Consider the following 25,402-nt stretch of genomic DNA (forward strand, 5'->3'; position numbering starts at 1 on the left):
GCGACCTTAAAACCCATTTCTTTAAGGAAGCGGGCCTGGCCTGATGGGATGGGGTGGGTTTGTTATTATGACTTTAATTCTAAATTTGTACTATGGGCATTGTTTAATCATGTTTTAATAATTTTAACTTTTGTATCTGTCTTTTACGTATTGCCCTGTTAACCGCCCTGAGTCTCTTGAGAGAAGGGCGGTATATAAATTAAATAAATAAATAAATAAATAAATAAATAAATAAACTGTGGCAAGAAAAGTCATAAAATGAGGAAAAATTCACTTAACAAATGTCTCACTTAACAACAGAAATTTGGGCTCAATTGTAGTCGTACTTTGAGGACTACCTGTATATAGAAATACATTTGACAAGAAAAATCTGGTCACTTTGATAATAAAGGGAAGGGGAGATACCACGAATACCCCTATTTCATGACATTTTAAGAAGATATGATTTGTGGAGTCAACTTCCTGTCTTCCTTCAAAATTGTTTGAAATTTATGGAACAATATTCTGACCAGCCAGTATGACGAGGAATTTATAAGAAAAAAATGTGCATACACTGCAAATTGGTGTGTTTGTGACCTATACAAAAACAAACTGGGCATTGAGAAAATAAAATAAGAATACTCAACCTTTTAGAACTGAAGGAAGAACTCTTGCTTCATGAATAATAAAACAATTGACATACGGTAAATGTTACTATTATTTATTTCTTTGATTTATATTCTAGCTTTCCATCCATGCAGATCAACCAAGATAATGAACAACATAGTAAAATATATAAAATAAGAGTAAAAGAAAGAAAATAAAAAGAGCATTAAAACACAGCCAAAATCCATTCAGAAATATTACTCTGTACTCATTTTCAGGTGCCAATTACAATGCAATATAAAGGAAGATTTTTATTGTATGTCCCCAAACATGACTGTTGTTTCCCTCTTTCTTTCTTTTTTACTTTTTTTTCTTTCTTTTTTGATGATGAATATTATTACAGTATTACAACTTGTGAAGTGTGCTATAATGTTTTGTAGCTCCTATAAAAATGCTTGTCAGAAAACATACATACATGAATCTCATATAGCATTCTATATCACTATATACATAATGTCCCTTAGTCTACTTTTTATTAGTTATTTTCAATTACTCTTTATTTCACTGTGCATACCTTCTTTCAAAAGACTTAGTTTTCACTCTGAAAATCAGGAAGAATATTTTCAGGAGAGACAGATTCATTAGAAACATTTGTGTAACAATCTTCCAAAAGACAGAATTCAACCATATAAGACAAAACTCATTTAGAGTCAGGAAGAATCAATAACAAATCTACAAACAAGTTATGAGATTTAGGAACATTTGCACAGTTACCTAATTTGAAAAGTAGTTGTACTGACTGAGATATAATATACCTGTTGGAACCTTCTAATGCTGAAAAATCACTGCAAAGACATTCAGAAGTTGATTATTGGGGCTGGGTATCCCAAACTTTCAATGCAAAAAATAATTGGCAAATTTTTTTTTATTTTAATTCCATTTATATCCCGCCCTTCTCCGAAGACTCAGGGCAGCTTACAAGCTTAGCAGTAGCCTTCATTCTATGTATATGCCTGCTTATTAGGGCTTTCACACACACCCCAAGCGGCATTATTACAAAGTCAGCTTAATTGCCCCCAACAATCTGGGTCCTCATTTTACCTACCTCGGAAGGATGGAAGGCTGAGTCAACCTTGAGCCTGGTGGGATGCGAACCTGCACTAATTGCAGGCAGCTGGTGTTACTTAAGGAGGCATTAGCCCACTGCTCCACCAAGACTCCTTATGATGTAGCTTTTTTAAAAAAAAAAGGTTTTCCCTGGCACTTGACATTTATCCAGTGTTTTATTCATTGCAAAACTAAACTCCTTGTGATGGCAGCAAACTCATACCTTCAAACATGGTAGTGTGAAGTACCATTTCAGGTACTCAGTAAATGTACTGGTAGCTTTCCTACAAGAGTTTCTTACACTAGCTGTTTTGTTTTCCCTAGCTCAGTTCAATTTTTTATACCAAAATTACTACCCCACTCAAAAACAATTGAGAAGTCAAGAAGAGTCTGAGATATGTACCAGACATGATTATATGGACAACAATATTTTTGTCAATAATAGTAACAGATATAGTAGAAATAGGAAACTAGATAGACAGCCAGATGATGCCAGATCTGTCTAGCAACAATTAATAGAAGAACAAATTGCTAACTGTTGGCTTCCTGCCACTCTTTTGGTGTGACAGGGAGGGCACCAATCTCTTAAGGGGGTGGGCCAAGTTATCCTTGTGCACCTAATGGCTGCTATTCATATTATCAATGTAGGAATCCTTTTAGAATTAAATGAGAAGGAAGTTCAACAATGTATTTTAAAAAGGTTAAGGATTTTGAAAGAAATTGAGATAATTATTTATATTAGACAGTCTTATAGGAGTACAGAGCAGAATGTGATCTAAATTAATATTTTGGGGAAAGGTGCAACTAGTAATGACAAAAATAATGTTTATCTCAAAATCCAATCTGGCTGGGTCACAGGGTCAGAGGTTTTTCTGAGCTTTTGGACTCATGCTGGGGCCCATCCTCAGAGAACTGCTCTCTAGCTAGCTTCTTCTGGAGAGATGTTCCAGCAGGAGTCCGAAAGTTGAGAAGAAAAACCTTTGGTCCCGGTGACCCACCTAGATTGGATTCTGCAACATTATCATTGGACACGTATATTTGCCTTCATTCATAATATTTATCATCAAACCAGTTGGCATCTGAGATTTGTCTTTTAAAAAAGTATTTATAGAAAGCAATTTCAGGCTACTCAAATCCATACAGACTCTAGGAAGTAAACCACACAACCCAATACAACAGAATACAGTGTATTGCAATATAGCTCTAACAGCCACGATAGATGCCCAGACACAATTAGGCTCTACAATTAAAAATTAGTACCACTTTTACTTGCTTCCTAAAAGCAAGGACGGTTGAGGCCACCCATAGATTCAGGAGAAAGGATTTAATTGTAGCCCAGGAATAACCAGTGAAGAAACTTTGCTTGGTCCTCATCACTCCGGGTACTTCACAAGGAATCGGACCTTCTCTATATGTCCATATCAGTCTATCAGATTCTGTTTTCTTAAGGAATTGCCTTAATACGTTGCTACAATTGGTTTCTAAACTACCCATTGTGGTACAACATCTAAAAACTGGTCTGGGAATTAGATGAAGTTTGGAAATTTTGTGCAATATAAATATGACCTTTTTACAAATAAGCAGCCGTGATGAGTGCCAATCAAAGTAAATGCACTGATAGACTTTGGGTCAGAATATTTTAATTTTAAATATGTTCTGATGATGGTGATTGACTAGAAAAGGTCCTTTGACTTTGCAAATTCCTTTTAGGGTTATTCCTCAAAACACTAAAAATAATCCAGACAATTTCATAATCTTAAAAATGTATCATAACAACACTTGGAAAATATGAGATCATTTTAAAAATTATATTTTAGATCTGGAAAAGAGTAATAAAAGAGTAAGTATATGATCAAGAACCTGAAGAAAATCTATATGTGGAAAGTGTAAAAACATACATAATTTATTTGATCAGAAAATAGGTACAGTAAATATAGATGTGTGCAAAATAGGTTGTGTTGTCTCAAAAGAGTTTGTATTTTCCCAAAAATGGGCTAATTCAAGAGCTGTTCCCTCCATTTTCGAGCACTTTTCTTCTAAAATAAGAATTTATTTATGATGCTGGGGAAAAGCACAATGTTCTTAAAGCAATTGACTATGCTACCTTTTAGTGTACTGCAGAAGGGGGAAATGGGTGGGATATGGTAGACTCCTACTAATTTAGGCATAGTGTAAAGAACATCAATGTGAAAAAAAAAGGTTTCTACATCTTTCATTATACCATGTAAGGGTGGAAGTTTTTTGGATGGATAAAAAGAAATGCTTCTTCATGTGATGTGTAGTAAAACTTGGAATTTGCTACTGCCGAAGCATTGATGGCCACTGACACTTTTTTTTAAAAGGATTAGACAGATCCATGGAGAATAAGGCTACTAATCATGAAGATTATGCTGGTCTATGACTGAGATAAAATTGTTGTGCCATGCTATATGTCATATTAGGTGTTATCTGTTATATCTGTTCTATACTATATGTTAGGTTAATCATGAAGCCTATGTAATTTCTCCAGTATCAAAGGCAGCATCTCTCTTGCTAACAGCCACTGGGGAGCTCAAGCCTGAACTGGTTATTGTACTCATATCCTACTTTCAAGCTTAATCATAGCTTTTTGGAACAAATCAGCCTTTTGTCTGATTTAGTACTGCATTTCTTAATAGCCACTATGGTTCAGTTTTGCATGTTAAATATTTGGTTTCTGATGTGACATATTATAAAGGAGAAAACACAAATATTTCCTTTCCCAATGTTTAACTTTATAGATTATTTAAAATTGCTGAGATGTTTGGAGTCAAGATCCAACTATTCCTTTTAAATATTTTAGTTGGAATCTGGGATATTAACCACACGGTAAAGAATATGGGGAAAGGAAGTAAATAAGCCATTAGCAGATGACCTGACATGTCTTACCTTAGCCCTCATAAAATAAAATGTAAGCAAAATCAAGAAAGCCTGCAATCTCCTTCCTTCCTTCCTTCCTTCCACTCTCCCTCCCTCCCTCCCTCCTTCCCTCCTTCTCTACCTTGTAAAATAAATAAAATACATACATTAAAATCCAGTGACAAAGCCAAAATATCTTATAGAAAAAAGAAAAGTAATGTTGTGGAGCATGCATCCATCCATCCATATGTTTGTACAAGTTTAACTCAGAAGTTCAGTAAGATCATAGAGACCCTTGGCTCTTAGACTCTTCAGATCTCTAAGTACCATGACTATCAGCCAGTGATTGATACTCCTATTATTGTCATCTAAACCAATGATCATAAACAAATTTTAATTAAATTCCTTAATTAAACATTCCTTGTTTATGCAATTCTTTCATTTGCCCTGGATACACTGTCAGTCAAGTTTATTAGCTATGACCCCAAGTTCTAATATTCTAAAAGAAGGAAAGGAATAATTTATCTATTTTCTTCATGGATTGTATTGTAATTTTAAAAATTGTGTATCAGGTTCAGATTTCCTAAATTGTAAAGCATTACACTCTCTTTGACGACAAACGTTGTGGAAAAAACGTTTGTTGCTACTATCATACATTTTACAAACATTAGTGAAATGATGCAAACAGAAATTTAGTGCTTAGCAATAGCACTGAGACTTATATACCACTCCATAATGCTGCAGGGGTGTCATCCGGAAGTCACACCCACCCCATTGCCGGCAATGGCAAAATAGTCCCGATACGTCTCGCGACATCATGTGACGTCACGAGTTTGACATGTCTGCTTTACAGCTTCTCTGAGTGGTTTGCAATGTCAGCATATGCCCCCCAACAATCTGGGTCCTCATTTTACTGACCTCAAAAGGATGGAAGGCCGAGTCAACTTTGACTCATTCAGGATTGAACTCCTGGTTGTGGACAGAGTTAGCCTCCAATACTGCATTCTAACCACTGTACCACCATGGTTCTTAATTTGCCTTGCTCTCTGAATTCAGCCAGAGGTTAGATTTATAAAAAGCATAGTGATAACCATTCCTTGCATGGAATTAGCCATTTTCATTGCTGCCATGCACAAAGTTGTTGATTTAATATTGCTAAGCACATTGGTTTGTGCTTAAAAATTGTAAGCCGCCCTGAGTCTTCGGAGAAGGGCGGGATATAAATGGGATTAAAATAAAATAAATAAAATAAAATAATAATGCTATTCATCATAAGAGCTTAAATAGCCTTTCTGTATGAACCCTGCAAGTTCAGATCCCCTTAGTATCTGTTATTAATTTACTTTGTAAGTAAGTTATTTACTTACTTTGAACATATTATAGCATTGTTTTCCCATGCTTTCATTTTCCCTCTTTCCCATTCTACTTGACTTTTCACTATCTTCACTCATTTAAAGTCATCCAGTGAAGTAGACTAGCTTGAGGAATAACCCTTCCAATGACTATTTTTTTACTAATAATTTCAGTGTCAGTACTCCATTTACTGATCTATAATATACTCTCTCCTTACTTCATCTAATGTGAGAATTGCCAATTTCTGTTTTGCCCAATTGATCAGTAAGGTATTTTATCCTCTAAGTATTGGATATGCCTAATAGAATGTCTTCTAAATTTCTTTGCCATGTGCTTATTAATGCCTTCAAATAACTTTCAAAAGATAGAGAAGCAGACTGTGCTTGGAGGTTGTTATTCTGTGTAATTTTAATACTAATATTCACACTATTTTAATCAATTATCAACACCAACTGGAAGTGAAATAATTTATGGATCCCCTTTTTCTTTTCAGAACCAAATCACTTCTAAACATGAAAGCTACATTGGCTACTAAACAATTCCTCCAATAGGTTGTACATTTTAGTAATAGGTTGTACATTTTTATCAAAAAAAATAGCAATTTCCTCATTTGATTATTTTAAGACTTTGGAGATGCAGTTTTATTTATATCTGATGACATTTTATCAATTAATTCTAGGAAGTCATTTCTGGTTTTTGCTATATTTGATTTTATTTTTTAGATGATTTACCTACATCAATTCAATTGTTTTACACTGAAAACTAGAAAGGTCCATTTTTATTCTTTGCAAATCTCCCTGTCTGTATTGTGTAATCTTTAAAAAACTAAACATGAGAATGGACCAAAAGGAGAGACCAGAACAAAGAATAATCAGGTCATAAGTATAGATAGTTGCATATATACTGTAAGCATTCTGTCATTGAATGCTTCTTTTTGTTCCATTGACATCTCTCTCTCTCTCTCTCTCTCTCTCTCTCTCTCTCTCTCTCTCTCTCTCTCTCTCTCTCTCTCTCTCTCTCTCACACACACACACACACACACACACACACACACACACACACAGAGAGAGAGAGAGAGAGAGAGAGACAGAAATATACAGAAACATACAGATGCAAACTGCAGGATAATGCTGATGTTAAGAAAGGGACAGGAACGTTGACCACATGAATGCCATTTCTAAGAAAAAGGGGTGGAGAGAAAGGATTTTTACAGAAGCCTTATTTTATGTGTCTTGATGTTTTCCTTCAAAGGTCCCTATTATAATACCGTGCCACAGAGTGATTTGCAGCAGTGGACAGCCTGGCAACTACACGGGAGGAAGTCATCTGAAAGAGTGGCTTTTGTCACATGAAAAGCTTCAGAAGGAAAAGTTAACGTATTGATGCAGTTCAGGTGCAGCTGTTACAGACTGAAACCAGCACCTCACCAAAGATACTTTGCTTATAACAAGCTTTCCAAGTGCACAGTAGAATTCAGGGAAATGGTAAATATTTGAGTGACATATAAATATAATACAACATCCGAAGCGAAATGTGTGGTGGCACTACTATATTAAAAAAGCTGAATGTGTCCTAGGGGATACAGCTTGTATGCCCTTTCTTGTTTTTACATTTTGCAGCAGAATGAGTACAGCGGACTGAGCCTGTTGTGCATGTATTTTGTTCCCATCTCTGGTGCTGTTTTGTTCTATTTTTAATGCCCATTAAAGCAAGGATAAGGGAGTGGGAGGGACATGGCAAATGTTGGATGGAACTGCCCCTCTAAGGAAGCATCTGGCTCGCAGAGGGGACAACCGGGAATCTGCTGCCTTTGCGTGCATTCGGAGAACAAAATTAAAGGCAGGAGCTTACACACAAACACACACAGAGAGACCTCCCTCTCCCACTGTTCCTGCCTGGATTTGTATTTGTCCAGATTGAAAAGCTTGTGCCTCTGCCAGGCAGGCTGCCCAAGATTTCCCTGTTTTCTTTGATGTTTGAACTGTTGAAATGATGTTTTACGTAAACAGTTATTAATGAAACACACCCGAAGAGCCATTCAAAAAGGAAATGGCTATTGAATTGCCTGTTCACAGTTTTTTTTTCTTTCTAGATGGTTTAGGAGATGCAAATAAAAATACTTAGCCTCTCTTAAGCACGGCTTGATGAAGGCAAAAAAAAAAAATTCTGCTGAAAAGTTTAACACCATGGTTTTAATACAATTATGCAACCTAGTTAAAGATAATAGATACTTTTGGCTGTCATTTAGAAGTATATTTCTGTCTTTTGCTCAGCATTTGCCTGAGTCACTTTCCTATGTTGAAACATGTCATACCATATGGTAGCTTATGAAACATGTCATACCATATGGTAGCTTATGAAAAGAATCAAAAGCTACACATTTATAGTAAACATATAGAGCTAACCAGAAAAAGATACAGTCAGCCAAAGGATATTGAAGCTAAACTTTCTAGTTATTTAAAAAGAACTCTGAGAGTAAAATATTACAAACCACAAGAAGCTAAAATTTTCACTACTGTATGGGATTCGTAAATCATAACATGAAAATACCAATTTTTATGCTTTTATTACATTCTTGAGGGGAAAGCATGCTGCTAACAAAAATTATTGTGTGGTGTTATTCCATTAATGTAGTGTTATTCAGATGTTAGAATTATTTTACTAAAACCCGTTACGCATGTACACACTGTCTGTGTATATAAATAAAATACTGTATATAATATCTTGAGAAAATAAACTATACCCTATTGTACAATATAAGGCTGTATTTTATCCAGAGTTTCTGGTGGCAATGTAAACTATGAAAGCAAGACTCAAATGGTTTGTGTGTGTCACCAAAAGCCCAAGATAAAAAATATAACCTTATAATGTGTACACAGAGAGTGTATTCTTTCTTGGGGGTGGAGTGGGAGAGTCATAATGTGTGAATATGAGCCAAAGAGAATCACAGATGCTGTAACTTCTGTAAGCATTCTTTTTTTTTTCTTTCTTTTTTAAGGGCAACGGTGTAGGGGAGCAAATTTTTCAGTTGCAATATTTCTTTGCTCTTCTCAAAAATGAGTAGGTCATACTTCTTATAAAAGTTTTTTTTCTCCTATGTTACCTACGTTTTCCTTAAACAGTATGGTAAGAAACCAGAAAATATAAATATTGGTGCTTGGGAAAGAAAAAAACAAACAAATCGCAGATGATTTGAAACCTGATTTATCAGCCATGTTACAGTCCAGACCCTTGTTTTATCTGTAAGGCAAAAAATCTTGCCCTGAATTTCTCCGTGGTTTGCCTTGTCTTTGAGGTGTCTCAAGAGAGTTCTATAAATGGGAATCCTGTGGAATATTTAGAACTTCTCTTGGCTGAAATGCCTTCTGTGTCAGGATTTGAAGAACTCAGTCATAGTGTGACCTCTTTTTTTTCCTCCTTCTGATACTAAAAGACCTAGTCAAGTTCATTCCTTTCCACTGAATTCATTTGGAGATAATCAGTATCTCATCCAGCTACAAAAATTTAAGCGCATCATCTGGAAGTCACACCCAAAAATTTAAGCGCATCATCTTGGCTCTGTGCCCTATTTAGAGGATGAGTTATTCTGTGGAAAAAAACTTGCCCAGTAGAAGAAAAGCGAGTAGGAAAATGTAAAAGAAATAATCAGAAAACTCACGTTTAGTTAAGCAGTCACTAAAAAAGTATTAGTGAGGGTTAGAGGTGAAGCATTTAAAAGAATGATAAAAATTCATTTGCATGAAGATAAAGATTTTGTTGGCTGACTAACACATTTTCACGAGCTGGTATCTCACAATATTTGTTTTGCTGTTGTAGGCCAAGCCGTTTATCCTTTCGTCGGCATGTGTTCCAACAGAGGGCACTGTAGCACACAAGAATTTAGATTCATGTCTTCTACAATGTGTTTACGAGACACTCATTCACTACTTTTTTCCCCCCTGCTGTTTAAGAATGAATTTGAAAATGAACAGCCAAGTTGAAATCTCCTAGCTGCCTTATTTGCAGTGCTTCAGACCGTCTGCCTCAGGAATTAGCTGTCTGGTAGTATTACAAGCCAACTATCTTCATCTCACATATGCATTGTGAAAAATACTACCGTTCCTGAGTAAGACGAAGAACAGCTTTTCTTTGCTGTGATTTCAGAGATTGTTAATGATGGCCAGGCTACAGCTTGGCATGACCACTAATGAAGGGGGTAGTGAGAGCAGAACCTCTAGGGATTTTTCATAGAAAGGGAAGAATCCACTTACTGTTCATGTGTGCTTTTAGCATTCTTTCCATGTGCTGAAAGTGCTTGTGCCTCTCTATGATGTCTTAATAAGTGTGCAATATCTTTAATCTGGCATGATTTAGCGCTTGCCGTACTTAGCCCAACCTAATTGAGGAGTAGCTTACAAAACCTGAGTATTTCAAAGCCTTTCGTAAACTTTGGAATGAGCTAAATGCATACCGCCTCACGCACAATTGTGTTGTGCTGTGTCATACTAGACTATATATTACGTACATGACATCTTATTTATGGTATTTATAGTTGGTACTGTATTGTATTGTGTTAATTATACTAATTCAGAAGTAGAATGGACGACATGCAAAGCTAGTATTTGGTCAGCCATGCCACTCTGTTTTGCCAATTTAAAAGCCATTTTCTGTCTCTGAGTTTTTCTCTGCCCTGTCATAAGTCTTGATATACATTTTAAGGTTTCCACCGTAGAACACAGTAACAGCAGCTTGGTTCAAATAGGCATTGTGTGATGTGACTCCTACCACAAATCCAAGAAAGAAACAAGCAAACAGGAAAATGCAATTTGCTTGCAAATCACCTTCAGCCCAACCGACTTAGAAGGCCAGCACTGCATCATTTATGAAAATACACTTGTAAATTCAAAGTTTCTTTTTTTAAAAAAAAAATCCAAAACAGTTTTTAAAAGCCTCTGGGAATAAGAAAGAAAGCTATGGTTTTTTTCCCCCCTCCTCCTGGAAAAGGGTTCCCCTGCCCTATCAAGTTTCCTCCCATTCAGCCATGCTTTGAACTGCTGACATTGAGACAGTGCAGCCAGGCACGACAGCTGGCTCGGCAGCATCTAATACCAACACATGCTGGTTTAGTCCATTTCCAGAGACTAAGATAATGAAAGATTCAGAAATAATATTTGTTTTGGTAGAACTACATTTATAATGAAATAGATGCCCTTGACCATGAAACAAGCTGAATTTTGCAATGGGTCATTTCCTCTCCCTCCCAGTATTCAGCTTGTATTTAATGTGTATGACACAAAATCCAATGCAAAGGGTGGGGGGGATTTTTTTGTAGAATCCAGTCAATCTCCATCAAATTTACAATATGTTAAAAGTGGTCCACTGGTAAGGCTTTCTTATACCTACCCTGCTATATAAGGTTGTGGATGGGGAGAGTTGATAATAGCAGTGTTTTATAGTACGAACCTAACATAACACTCCTTTTCCACCTGGCTGACCTGGACTGACAGGCATTTTAATTATGTTTACAATTTTTAATTTATTTTTAATTTTTAATTTTAATTTATTGCACAGATGACTTTAATTTTAATTTTATCTTAATTTCTGTTATATGTTATTGTTGTTAGCCGCCCTGAGTCCTTCGGGAGATAGGGCAGGATATAAGTCCCATTAATAATAAATAAATAAATAAATAAAAGAAATTGGCAGTTCAGAGTATGTAAAATCCTCAAAAATAGCAATCATTGCAACTTCCAAGTCATACATTAAAAGCACTTGGTCACTATCTTGCGCTATGTAATGGTGGAAAATAGCAGTCTAAAAACAACAAACATTTGAAAGATGAGGAATTGCAAAAGCACTTTTTCCTCCCAATCAGAATTTTTGTTTCCTATTTATTATACAAAATACAGTGAAATCTGATGAAAAATGATGAGGAATCTGATTTATAAAGAAGATTATACCTAATTCACAGAAACAATATGTGAAATCTTTCCTCATCTCAGCTTGATATTATTGCAGTTTCCTATTTAAGAAGAATATTAATTCAGAACTGCAAAAAGATTATTACTGTCAGTATGATAAAATTATGGGCATAGTAAAAACTGAAAAGTAAATTAAAACTGTATTCCAATAAATATAATGGATCAATACTTTTCTAAAATAATATTTTGATAGATACTAAGTTATTGCGATATTAGTACCAAATGTAATTCGTATTTTCATTTTCAACAGCTATTCCTTTTTTTTTTACCTTCGACATACATTCTGCGAAAGATTTAATTTAGGAGCTCATTTCCCTTCTTTACTTAAAAAAAATAAAATCTATTAAAAAGATATTGCTTAAAAACTAACATAATCTTCGCCCCGATCTTCGCTCCTTTCGCCGCGATCTGAAAACATACCTGTTCGAACAAGCCGGCCTGGCCTGAGGGGGGATTGGTGGGGTTTTTTATTATCATTTTATTGGGGTTTTATTAATGTATTTATTGTTTTTTATGGGCATGTATTTAATTACTTTTTAATTTTTGTAGCTTTGTGTTTTATTCTTGCCCTGTACACCGCCCTGAGTCCTTCGGGAGAAGGGCGGTATAGAAATATTAATAAATTAAATAAAATTAAATTAAAATAATAGGAGATTCACAAGACAGGTATTCTATTTCGTGAATAATTGCACCATCAGGGTCATATAGAAAAGTAAAATACCTTGAATTATTATCTCACTACATTTCTTGTATATTTTTAGTAAATAGAAATTTTACTTTACAAAGGATTAGCGTGAACCACCCTTCCTCTTCCACCTATTGCAATAGTAATCTATGTTTCCGTTTCTACTTCATTCTAACTAGTTTCAAACGCTGGAAAAATATTATTGAGAGGACCTTCTATTAATATATGAGCCGGATATATCCATCCAATTGATATACGGATTACACTTGTCAGAAGGCTGTGTTATTTTTGTTCCAAATAGCATATATTGTTGTAAGAAATAAATATGTTGAATACAGCACATAGGAAAAGTGAGATTTCTCTGTTTGAGGAGATGTGGCTGCTATTCTTGTTTATACCACAAGAAAAGCCCTTAAAGGTAAGCCACTGCCTCTTCATATTGGTCTTGATATCAAGGAACTTCTGTTCCTTCATTTTTCTCCTCCTCTTTATTCTCCTGAACAAATATGTCTTACATCTTAATCGTTTTAAATTTTGTCTGCTTTTATTGCAGGTTCTCATGCTATTCTGACATCACGGTCTCCTTTGTTTTGGAAGGTTTTTGATTTAAAAGTTGGAATTTGAGTGGTTGAAGTTAACATCAGTTTTATTTTTATTTTTTATCAGCTTTATCAGACAGTAAGATTTAAAACAAGGCCTGTGCTGAATGCTGATCCAGACCAGCCTTTTGTCTGTGTGAAGTTATAAGTAGGTGGCAGTTAAAAGCTGGAGGCCAAGAGCTGGAGAAACTGCAGGTACCAAAGTGTCTTTAAGTAATGAAGGGCAGTAGTCCAAAGTCTTCTGGACGAACTGGCACCAGATGCAGACAGATGGAAAAGGTCTGGGCTCCATCACCTTCAAGTCAGCCCGACAAAGATCTATATTAGAGCAGGAAATGGGATAAGAACCTTCAAAATAGTAGCTGGGTGGTAAGGTGAAAATTGACAAGAGCACCATATTACTGACAGGGCTTTTGATTGATGATTGATTAGCCAGCTTTTAAAGTTTTTTAAAATCTCCTTGAAGGCCCCACAAAACCCAAAATCTTCACCCAGATGTTTGAGTAAATTATCATCATCATTTTTAACTTTAAATAACTTATTAAATTCTTGTTTAATGCTATTTAATTGCTTCCTTAGTTGGTTCTTGATAAAAATCAGCCGTTGATCATATACAGCACACGGTTTATATACTGTACAATATGCTGTTTCTAAAAATGAAAAGCAGCACCCCAAGTTATGCTGATCTTTCACTGTGAGTATGTAAACTATTACAACCGAGATACACTTTTAACAACTGACAACAGTCACTGCCATTGTTACATATCACGGTGAGGCTAGTCACTCCATGGTACTTTCAAACAAGGTTGATTACAGTGAGACCAGCAACATAGTGGCTTCATGAGTGCCTTTCTGACCACCAGGCAAAGAAAACAGTAGATATGTTTCCACTATTGTGTCCTATACTATAGAGGTACTATACAGTGGGATCGTCCCGATCTTGAACTTCTGTGAGGACCTGGATAGATTCTGTGGAACAGATGGGAAGAAAGAAAAATTTCATACCACCTTCCACTCCCAACTAGACATGGTTTTTCCCTCTTACTTGCTACATCACCAATATTTGTAAGCCCTCCAAGAAGGAGGCAGCTAGCTACTGTTCCCTTGTCACATGTCATCGCACAAAACTATTTGCCTACAAACTCCAATATTTTTTAACCTGTTAAGCAGCACAAGTGTTTTCATTGGGTCCCTTGCTCTTCACTTTCCATAATAGACTAGAATAGAGCTGGAAGGGACCTTGGAGGTCTTCTAGTCCAGCCCTCTGCTCAAGCAGGAGAACCTATACCATTTCAGACAAGTGACTGTCCAGTCTCTTCTTAAAAATCTCCAGTGATGGAACGCCCACAATTTCTGAAGGCAAGCTGTTCCACTAGTTAATTGTCCTCATTGCTATGAAGTTTCTCCTTAATTCCATGTTGCTTCTTTCTTTGATCAGTTTCAACCATTGTTTCTTGTCTTGCCCTCTGGCACTTTGGAGAATAGTTTGACCCCCTCTTCCTCAATGTCAGTGTATAAACATGTGCACATCCCCTAGAGGTCTACTTAACTACCAAGATGGCATCCTGTGTTTATCTACTTAGAAGTAAGCCTGATTGAATTATGTGGGAATTAGTAATGAAAATTAGGATTGCAGTGCTCAGTTGTACCGCTGTGCCTCAAATCCTTTTTGCAGTGGGACTCCTCTGGAGTTAACTTACATGAGAAGTGTGTTTCCAAAGGCAGGCAGGCAGAAAGAAGATGGATGCTTAAGTGACTTGAGACAGGCATTCCCAACAGATAAAATGTGTGCTATCAACACCTATCCAAAATATATACCCCTCAACTGAGACATATTTTTCATTTAGTCAATGTGAATATTTTTCCTCTTATGACTCATTGACTACAAACTACTATAGTTGGATATGGTACAGAAAAGGGTGAAATCAGAAAGAATAAAAACAATTTCTGTGTTCTAGTGTTGTTTCTCCTTGTGACACAAGTTTTAAGAAATTAAAATTACATTTGATTGATTCCTATTTACAAACAACATTCCATCAGATAAAATGTCTGAAGAGTTTTTCAAAGAAGATCATGCAAATAGAAGCCAAGCAATGAAATTCTTATACCATTTGCACCAACATATCTTTTGAAAGCTGCAACAACAACAGAACTTATCACAGAAATAGGCTAAATGTAGAACATGTAGGTTTACAAGTAACATCAATGACTCAAAATACTGAACTTTATTCAAGGAACAGGAATCACATCATTAAACACTGCTTTCTTTGGTTAAAGCACGGGTGTCAAACTCGCCACATGACGTGTCGTGACATATCACGACTTTTTTTGCATTGCCGGAGCTGGGTTGGGCGCGGCTTCCAGATGATGCAACCAACCTGCAGGCCAGCAGTTTGACACCCCTGGGTTAAAGCATTTGCCTCCTAGATATTGTGAAATTTAAGTTTTACTTTTTTTTCTATGTTGAATATGTTAATCTTGCACTTATAATAAACAGTTTTTTTTTTCATTTTACTGCCAATTTTCCATTATTGGAACTTTCCTTCTTAATCAGAGGAGCTAGGATTTTTTTTTTCTTTTTAACTAGCAGGTTCCACTGCCTGAAAATTTTTGAAAACTCCTGCTATTAAAACAATCAAGGGCCAGCACTTTGCCTTTGTGACATGCTTGAGGCTAAATTAGGGCATTGCCCGTGATGTCATAATTTCACCAGAGGACTGGAGCCAAACTCCTTTATCTTAATATGCCTCTTAAAAAGAGTCTTTTTAAGTGGCTTTATAAGTTCCATAAACTACATGCATACATATAGATGTATAGATAGAACACACCTCTGGGAAAATAGGGCTTCTTAAGCTTAGTCTTTTGTTCCTTGAAATGTCCCATGAGGTGTCTTTTTTTTTTTTTTGATAGATCAGCCTCCCAAGTAGACCCCAGGAAACATGACAAGGTAACAATTTGGCTTTAAGGCCTCTTTAACATAATCTTGCAAGTCTGAAATTACAAATTGCCTACCATCTCTTTGTACCACCTAAGTTAAGGTGGATCCTCTCTTAAGTTTTTTTCACTACTCATCACTCAGTTTTGGGCTTCTCCCCCTTTTATCTGATTGTTCCCTACGCAGCATCTCTTCTCCTATCTTCCAAGTCATTCTCACATTGCATTATAGGTCGGCATCATTAAATAATAAATACGATAAACAAGATAGCCACCTTCCAATACTTGAAGGACAGTCACAGTGAAAAGGGAGTTGATTTGTTCTCCATAGCAGCTGAAAGCAGGCAAGAAGAAATGGGTGGAAGAATGGTAGAGCAGGGGTGTCAAACTGTTGGCCCATGGGCCGGATGCGTCATGGCGAAACTGCACCCACCCCATTGCCGGCAATGGAAAAAAAGCCGCGATACCTTGCAACACGTCACGTGATGTTGCAAGTTTGACATCCCTGTGTTGGAGGGAGATTCAACATGAAGAAAAAAATGAATTCTTGAGAGAACAATTAATGAAACAACTTGTCTCCTGGAGTTCTGGATGTTCCATCACTGGGATTTTTAAAGAAAAGATTGGACAACCATTTGCACAGGATGGCATAAAGACTCCTGCTTTGGGTAAGGAGTTTGGACTAGAAGACCTCCAATGTCTTTTACAGCCTTCTGATTCTATGATTCTAATAATAATAATGTAATTACATGAGTGCCTTTTGTCTTAAATTTTCAAATCCCAAGTGCAAAGATTAGACTGAAAATAATTGCCCCAGCCTATTGTGGAACACTGCAGGTTGGGTGCTGGAGGCCATATGCAGTCCATATGCCATGAGTTAAATATGCTTGCTTTAGAGGACATCCAGTTGCTAAAACCTGCAACCTCCATCTTATTTTAGATAACAAGATATTTGGGGCTGTACACGTGGTGGAAGTTGATCTTATAAAACAGGGCTTTTCAACTTTTTCACCCATTGTACCACTTTTAGGATATGGCAACATCCAAGTACCACCAGTCGCCTAGCAAGGTGTCAAAAACTTGATGACCAAAAAAAAAAAGGAAAAAAGTGATGAAGTACAGGTAGTCCTCAACTTACAACAGTTCACTTAGTGACTGAAGTTACAATGGCACTGAAAAAGTGTCCCCCAAGCCACAGCCTGGCAAGACACCTGCCTACCTGCCCAGCGGCACTCTTCATCCTGTTCGAGGTTTTCATTGTTGTGAGCATTTCTGTTGAGGATTGGCAGCGGGGGGGGGGGGTGTTTGGTTTTTATTCCCCCTGTCTGCTGGGTGGTTCCAGCAGGTTTTAGTCACTTCACATGACCCTGAGACACTTTGACCGTCATAAATATGAATCAGTTGCCAAGCATCTGAATGTAAATCACAAGACCATGGAGATGCTGCAACATTCCAGCTGATTGGCACTAGTTCTGGGCTCAGAAGTGCCAGGATCAGCACCGAGCTCCTGCTGGAGCCTGGCGCTGATCCTGGCACTTCCACTGAGCCCTGACAGCCCTGCAGCTCCAGCCATATCTCGCTCAGGCTTGTGCCGTGTTGCCACTGGTTCAGCTCATTCCCCTCCCCCGCTACCACTTTTCTAGGATGGTCACGTACCATCTGCCAGGTGCTAATGTACGACAGGTGGTACCAGTACCACTGGTTGAAAAGCCCTGTTATAAAACATCACTTATCCAACTGAGAAAAAAAGTGTGTTTCTATTTCACAATAGAAAATGTGTGCTTATAACACATCATCATGGAATCATGTATTGCTTTTAGTGCATTTCAATATGACACCTACACCAGTTCAAAAGCGGCTTTCGACCTATGTGGCAATATTGTCTGGGTTTGAAAACGACCAATTTATTTCTGGCTCAGATGCAGTAATTTCAAATCACAATAAAACTAGCTTTTTTCTTTTAAAAACTGCAGCTCAGTTGGGCTTGAGGGCAATCCATTTTTCCTCATTTGCAGAAACAACTGCTTCATACTTCCAGGATTTAGCTGCCCTAGCCAGGTCTGTCAAGGGGAAAGGTGAGTTGGCAGCTTTGCAGTTCTACTTCACTGGAACAGTTTGGATTTTTATTTTATTATTTCATTTATTTTAGCATACAGCCAAATGGACATACTATAATATACAAAAGGGAAAGTCAAGGCAAATCATTTTATTTCTCTTTTTGCATAGAGAGGGTGAGAGGTTTTTAAAATTACTCTAGGATTTGCTGAAGTTTGGAGACAATACAGTGATTGTTTTTCATTGTTCTCAGTGTTGTGATGTTAATGGAACAGAAGACAACTGATTTTAGCAATAGGAAAGTAACTAGATTGTAATAACATGGACATTCTAATTATTATCTCTTAATAAAATAAGAGGAGGAAGATATGTTGGATATGTTCACCACCTTGGCTTGTTTATAAAACGATAAAGGTGGAAAATGAATGAATGAATGGAGTGAATGAATGAGTAAATAAAAAACTTGTTCTGAGACACTGTCAATGTCCCATATATAATATTCTTAATTTCTATAGAAGAGCAAGACAGACTTTTCATACTCTACACATATCAATAAATCGATCTTGCTCCTATTACTTTTTGTCCCTGGCATTGTAGCCATAGAAGACATTTTAAATAAATAAATAATCAGTATCAATCTAGGAATTAAAGAGAAAATAGAATTTTAAATCAAATCAAAATTGAAATCCATCAAAATTTACAGTTTTACAGTACAGTTAACCAATGCGTGAAAGCATTGTTGTTGTTTTTAGTTGTGAAGTCGTGTCCAACCCATCACAACCCCATGGACAACATTCCTCCAGGCCTTCCTGTCCTCTACCATCTTCTGGAGTCCATTTCAGCTCACGCCTACTGCTTCAGTGACTCCATCCAGCCACCTCATTCTCTTTCATCCTGTTCTTCTATTGTCCTCAGTCTTTCCCAGCATTAGGCTCTTCTCCAGTGAGTCCTTCCTTCTCATTAGGTGGCTAAAGTATTTAAGTTTCAAGTGTGAAAGTATACATAGGAAAAATTACATTCAAAGTGAATATCTGGATACATTTTTAAAAGAGTTCAAATGGCTAGTATATTCAAAGTTTAGTTTAAAAGCATATTATTTGTTAGAGATATAAATACTATAATTCTGTTTATTTCTGTTTGACTGACTTACCAGATTTTATGAGTAAAAAAAATAAAGTGCCACTCCTATTTATTAACTTCAGTATAAGCTTGTCAGATAGGAGCACAATATTTCCATATTTTCTATTCTCCAAAGTGTTCTAATTCATAGTCCTAAAAACTCACTTTATCTGTTAGCAGATTGGATGGTTAGAGAGAACAAGACTGAAGCCAAACGTGATTGAGGTGGAAAAAAAGAAGATTTGGAGATTTATTGAAGGAATAATTGAAAAAGGAAAAGAAAGAAAAAGAAGAAACCTAAATCCAGTCTGTCCAACAATGTGCTGAGGTCTCTTCAAACAAAATGTGTGGGTGTGTCAAGACAGATAAGATATCACTGGATGGAACAGAAGTGTATCCAAATTATAATTAGCCCTATGTTAATGTCTTATGACATTACTCTCATTACATGATTGAATATTATTCCTTTTGGTTTTTCTTTTCATTGATGTTTGTGATTATTTTGGAAGATACTGGTGAACTGCAACCTTTGTGTGGCTCCACATGGATTTCCATAATAGGCTGAAGTGAGATTATGCTACTTCCCAATGACAATGTTGCTGACATCAATATAGCATCCTTACATTCCTTGAGTCTGTTTGATGATACCCTTTTTATAAACTGTAGCATATTTTTCATTTAAAGTAATCCTAAAGCCAAATACAATAGCAATAAATCATACTACACAAATTAAAATATAATGTAGTACTATCAAACCAAGATAACTTATAAATGTCTTAATAAAGAAATGCCTGGATGAAATGCCACCAATAGATAAACATTACATGCACCAACCACAACAGAACAGGGAAAGATTTCAGCATTCAGGATGTCTTTAATGGTAAATGTCTTTCTTAGCAGGCCGTCTGATCTTATAAATGATGTTATAGATGGGCTGAATCATTTTGAGTAATTTAGTTAATTGTCACTAGCATGAGTGTTTTGGCCAGTTTGATAGAGATTTGATTAATGGGATCCTGGTCTGTATCTAAAATAATTTTAAATAGGTCACATTTTGACCTTCAAAGAAAGTGAACTGAACAATTTACTATGTTTCTTATCCAAAAACCCATCATTTTTTTGCCTATACAACAAAAATATCTCTCTACACAGTATGCAAAAGAATATGCTGAACTTTAAACAATCATTTTGACTTTCTTGAATGTATGATGAAATACCACAGGAATGCAAATTCACTGCAAAGGACTGCTAGCTGATGTATCATGTATTCAAGGCATCTTCCTAGTAGAAACTTCCAACGTGGGAGAATTAGAGGTATTTTTGGATGAAAGTGTGCAGTTTATTCTTTTCTGTGGAAAACACTGGGGAATAGTTTTATATTAAGACATAGCAAGGTAGAAACCTTGAAAAATTGAAGACATAAATGTGTAGACCGTATCATCAATTCACAGGAACTCATAGTGAGGGTGGCTGAAATTCTAAATCGTGTTCACCTGGCTCAATAATTTTGTTCAGGTAACTGGAGAAATCTGAAACTACATTGGTAGTACAGATCAATAATTGGGCTGTAATAACTGAAGATATCATTATAACTTACGTAAACAAAAGTGGTAGATATGCATTTGCTTGGATAAGTGTATGAACAATATAATTAAGCTGTTTAGATAGGAGTAGACAATATATTTTGTTCTGCTACGTAGTAGTGGCAGATGAGGTGGTTGGCTTTGCATATGGGAGAGATTTCTTACTTTCAGTTGACCATGGAATGAAAATATCAGATAGTTATCTCTAACCAGGTATCGATCTGTTTTCTGTTTTGAAGTTTAGGCGTGCTGACTGGTAATTTTGAGAACGATAGTCTGGAATATGTATCGGATAAAGCTATAGTAAGAACTTCCACGTTACCATTCAACTGCCCTTTCCAGCCTATGCTTATTAGAAGCAGGAATTTGAGGTTGCAAATTCCAGAATTATCCTGAGAAATTCCAATACTTTGGGTATCTACCAAGTTAAGAAAGGATATGCTGCAACATTAGATTTAGTGGTTTGCTAGTAATAAAAGGACATCCCTACTGATACTATTTTCTTTGCATCCTGTACTGTGGGCTGACAGCTTAATTGTTTGGACTAAACTAAGAATGTGCAGGAGGTCAGAACTGGATATTCCTGAATACCAACATAATAAAAATATATTCTTAAGAACTTAGCATAGTTTTTGTGGTGGAGATGACAGTTTTTTACTTCCTATCATAGAACATAAGTTTCTGCATTGTCTAATCATCATATAGGCACATGCATTTTCTGAGGCTAGAACTGTGTGTGATATCCTTTGTATAGTCACTTGACTGATGGCTATAACTTCACCTGCCATTCTCTGCAATAATCTACTGCCTAAATAGAGAACACAGTTGTAGTAAAGCTGGAAGAGAGTCAATCTGCCTGAGGCTACTCAAGGAATCCACAGATAGTGAGATGGTCCTTCTATCCAAACAAAATGCTAGGCAGATTGTTCATTTCTTTTTAATATTACTATTCTAAGGCTGCTATTTATTTATTTTATTTTATTTATTTTATTGCATTTATATACCGCCCTTTCCCTGAGGACTCAGGGTGGTTTACAGGGAGTTAAAAATCAACCATACAAAAGTTAAAACCCAATTTAAAAAATATTAAATCAACCCTGTACTATTAAAAACCCCAATTAAAATGAATGTCTCCTCAGCCTGGGCCCGAGAGCTACATCTTTATATTTTGGTTTAAATTATTAGTTATAATGTAATTTACTAGATTTTTTTAAAAAATGATATCCCACTTATCTTTTGACAAGTGAACGAGCTTGGCTTGATGGAGAATTATTGAGACATTTATGAAAATCATGAAAAAAAATTATTTGATATATATAGTAGCCATTAGAACAGATTAATTCATAACATTACAACAGTAAATAAAACTGGAAATATATCTAGTAGACAGTATGTAACTATAGTCCAATTAAAGATTACACTGATATATAAATTTAAAGGAAAGTCAGTTAATGAAAACTAGAAAAATATTAATATTGGAACAACTGATAATTTTCTCTCATCTACATGGTGGATGTAGGGAGAAGTCATAGCAATACTTCTCTAAAATTTATTTTATGGTGAGGAAACTTTTTCTCTGATACTTTCTCTAATAGCAGAAAAGCTTAATGCATAGAGTAATATAATGGTTAAACCTTGCATTTAGAATAGAGAAAGATCTAAGTTCTCCTTTAGCTACTAAGATTACTGAATGCTTTTCACCAGCTACTGCCTTTTAGCATAATTTACATGATGATTGTGCATCCAATGAGTATGCAGAAATTAAGATCTAGCACATCACTGAAGTTCAGTTAAAGCTTGTGGGTGTTGTTATCATACAAACAAAAGAAGTGGCCTTATATTAAGTTAGTCCTGTGATTTACTTTAATTCATTATTGTCTCCTCAGAACAGCCAAAGTTCACCAGGGTTTCAGAACTAGAGTTTCTCATCATTTCTACCTAATCCTCTTAAGATGAAGATTCTGAGGAAAAAAATCTTACTGAGTTCAATTTGTCTTCCTACAATCCAAATACACACAATTGCAATCAGAATTGTGCCTTGCTACCCTTGCTGGTTTGGACTATTGGGAGTTATGATTCAACACCCGAAGACCACAGGCAATTTTTGTTCTATGACTCAGGGCTAAATTTTTAATCAATAATATTCTACTGAGTCATCAGAGGTTTAAAAAAGAGCAAAAGCAAACTGAAAAGAGATAGAGCTCAGTGGTGTGGCATATTTCATAGAGCAAGACTCTATGAAAGCTCTTTGTGGCTCAATGTGAGATTATATTCTGGTAACCAGGAGATTTCTTGGCACATAAAGGTGGGATAATTATATTGATCTGCTCCCAGTGACAGATGGACTCAAATTGGTTTCAAAGGGAGGTAGGAGCTTTTCCTGATGGGTTTTTGGATGATCTCTAGTGGAGAAGGATGGGCGTACTGTATCCATCATGACTATTTGGTGACTTTCATTCCTCTTTCAACACCATAAACCATAATATCCAATTGGCTACCTGGAGTGGCAGTGTAATATGCTGGTTTCTGTAGGTGAAGGAGTGGCAAAACCTAGGGTGGTGTTAAAAGAGGGACCAGCCTAGAATCATTATGTAGCCATAAATGGACTAAGAGCAACCACTTTTGAGTACCATTTACCCTTATCTAATTCCCAGCAAGTTGAGAACATTCTTGTTCATAGGCTATGAAGCGATAAATCAGTTTAATTAGAACTTCATGTGTGGATTTGATTTTTTTGCACCTGACAGTTTCCCTCTTACCTATCAGGCCATTACCAGTTGGTGTTGATTTGGAATGAGAGATCCCACACTCGTCCCATTCTGTAAGGGGTTTCACAGGATTTTGTACTCTTTCCACTCCTATTTAATATCTTCCTGAAACCATTAGGTGAGATCATCCATCACCCTGGAATGCAGTATACTGATTATACTCGATTGTACATTGGTGCTCTTGATATCCTGACTCAGTGCCTGGAGTCTGTGGGGATCTGGATAGGGATGGGGATCTGAATTCTGGCAAGCTTCCTGATCTGGGATTTTACCATCTTTGATACCAAATGGGGTGGAGGCACTGCCCCAAACAGACTTGCTGCACAATCTGAGGTTCCTTCTGTACTCCCGTGGAGCAGGTGGTAGTCATGACTAGGATGGTGTTTGCAGACATGTTGTTGCATGCCCTTAGTTACCTCCCAAATGAACTATTGTACTTAATCCTTTCTACATGAGATTGCCCTTGAACAATATTTGGAAACTTCAATTGGTGCAAAATGTGGTTATGTACGGTATTCCCCTTCGATGGCATGCATTACATTTCTGCTCCATGAGCTGCTTTAGTTACCAGTTTGCTTCTGGATGGATTCAAGGTGTTGGTTTTGAGTTCTATAGGCCTACATGTCATAGGGCCTGGGTATTTGAGGACTGACTTTCCTGAATTACATCTACCAGTCCCATCAAGCCAAGTAGGAGGAGCATGTTACATGTCCCATCCATTAAGGAGACAATCTCTGGCATTTCAAGTTTAAAAAGAACTTGAGGAGTGATGAGAAACTTTATGCCCCAAAACAGGAAAAAAGACTTTGTAATCTAAAAAGTTTCTTATATTCCTAAGTCATAAAACAAGTTGCAAACCTCTTTAGTCCATTTTTAGTATATTTAATCCAAAATGAAACAGTGTCTTGTCTATGAGTTTTTATGTTTTAAGTTCTACAAATAACTCCAAGTTACATTGATGTGACAGAGAGGCTCTGTCTTACAGTCCATGTACTGAGATCTACATCTGACTACCAACAGATCCAGTCACATACAACTGTCAAGCAGCTATCAGATGGCAATGATTTTCTGTCACTAAGAACGTGAACTGGATTTGAACTAGTGACTCAGTGCTGAAGACTTTGTTCCCCATTACCAGTCTCCCAAACCAGCTCTCCACTCACCTGCACAATTAAATAACTTACTCATATTTTAACAAGGGAAGAGGATATAAGATTTCTCTTTAAGCAATTTTACATTAATTTTTAAAACAATTTAAAACCCCTATGTGTATTAATTGATAAATGAATTAGCAATTTGATTTGCTGTCTATTTGAAAATTATTCATTTTGAGCACATGTTCCTGCAATATGAGTTCAGACTTAAACATTTATATATTTCCCTGAGGTTCTGCTTTGCAGAAAATATCTGTTTGACCAGGACTGAAAGCTCAGATGACTGAGAACTCATTCATTTTAGATATCTTAAAAATATTTCTGATTATATGCAAGAATGAAAAATAGATTTCTTGATAACTGTATTAATGTAGCTGTTCCAGCTCATTCCTTTGCCCCTTATTTTCTGAACAGATTGCTGTTAATCTTGAGAGTACTACAAGACCACCTGCTGCCATTGTCAACTGCCCTTCACCCGGTTCGCTCCCACAGAGTCGGCCTCCTCAGGGTTCCGTCAGCTAGGCAATGCTGGCTGGCGACCCCCAGGGGGACAGCCTTCTCTGTGGGCGTGCCAACCCTCTGGAATGAACTGCCTCCAGAGCTGTGGACGGCCCCTGACCTTC

General features: G+C 36.5%; 1 protein-coding gene across 2 annotated transcripts in view; it reads left to right on the forward strand.

Annotated features, from left to right (window-relative positions):
- The window catches only part of MGMT (O-6-methylguanine-DNA methyltransferase), a 220,145-nt gene extending 212,700 nt beyond the window's left edge, over positions 1-7,445 (forward strand). For both annotated transcript variants that reach the window (XM_083363840.1, XM_083363841.1), the window contains one exon: positions 7,174-7,445. In XM_083363840.1, the coding sequence (XP_083219966.1) occupies positions 7,174-7,305 (132 nt within the window). In that variant the 3' untranslated portion in view covers positions 7,306-7,445. The remainder of the gene's footprint in view (positions 1-7,173) is intronic.
- Positions 7,446-25,402: the final 17,957 nt, after the last annotated feature.

This window comes from Vipera ursinii (assembly GCF_947247035.1).
Source record: "Vipera ursinii genome assembly, chromosome: 5".
In the NCBI taxonomy this organism is placed as follows: domain Eukaryota; kingdom Metazoa; phylum Chordata; class Lepidosauria; order Squamata; family Viperidae; genus Vipera; species Vipera ursinii.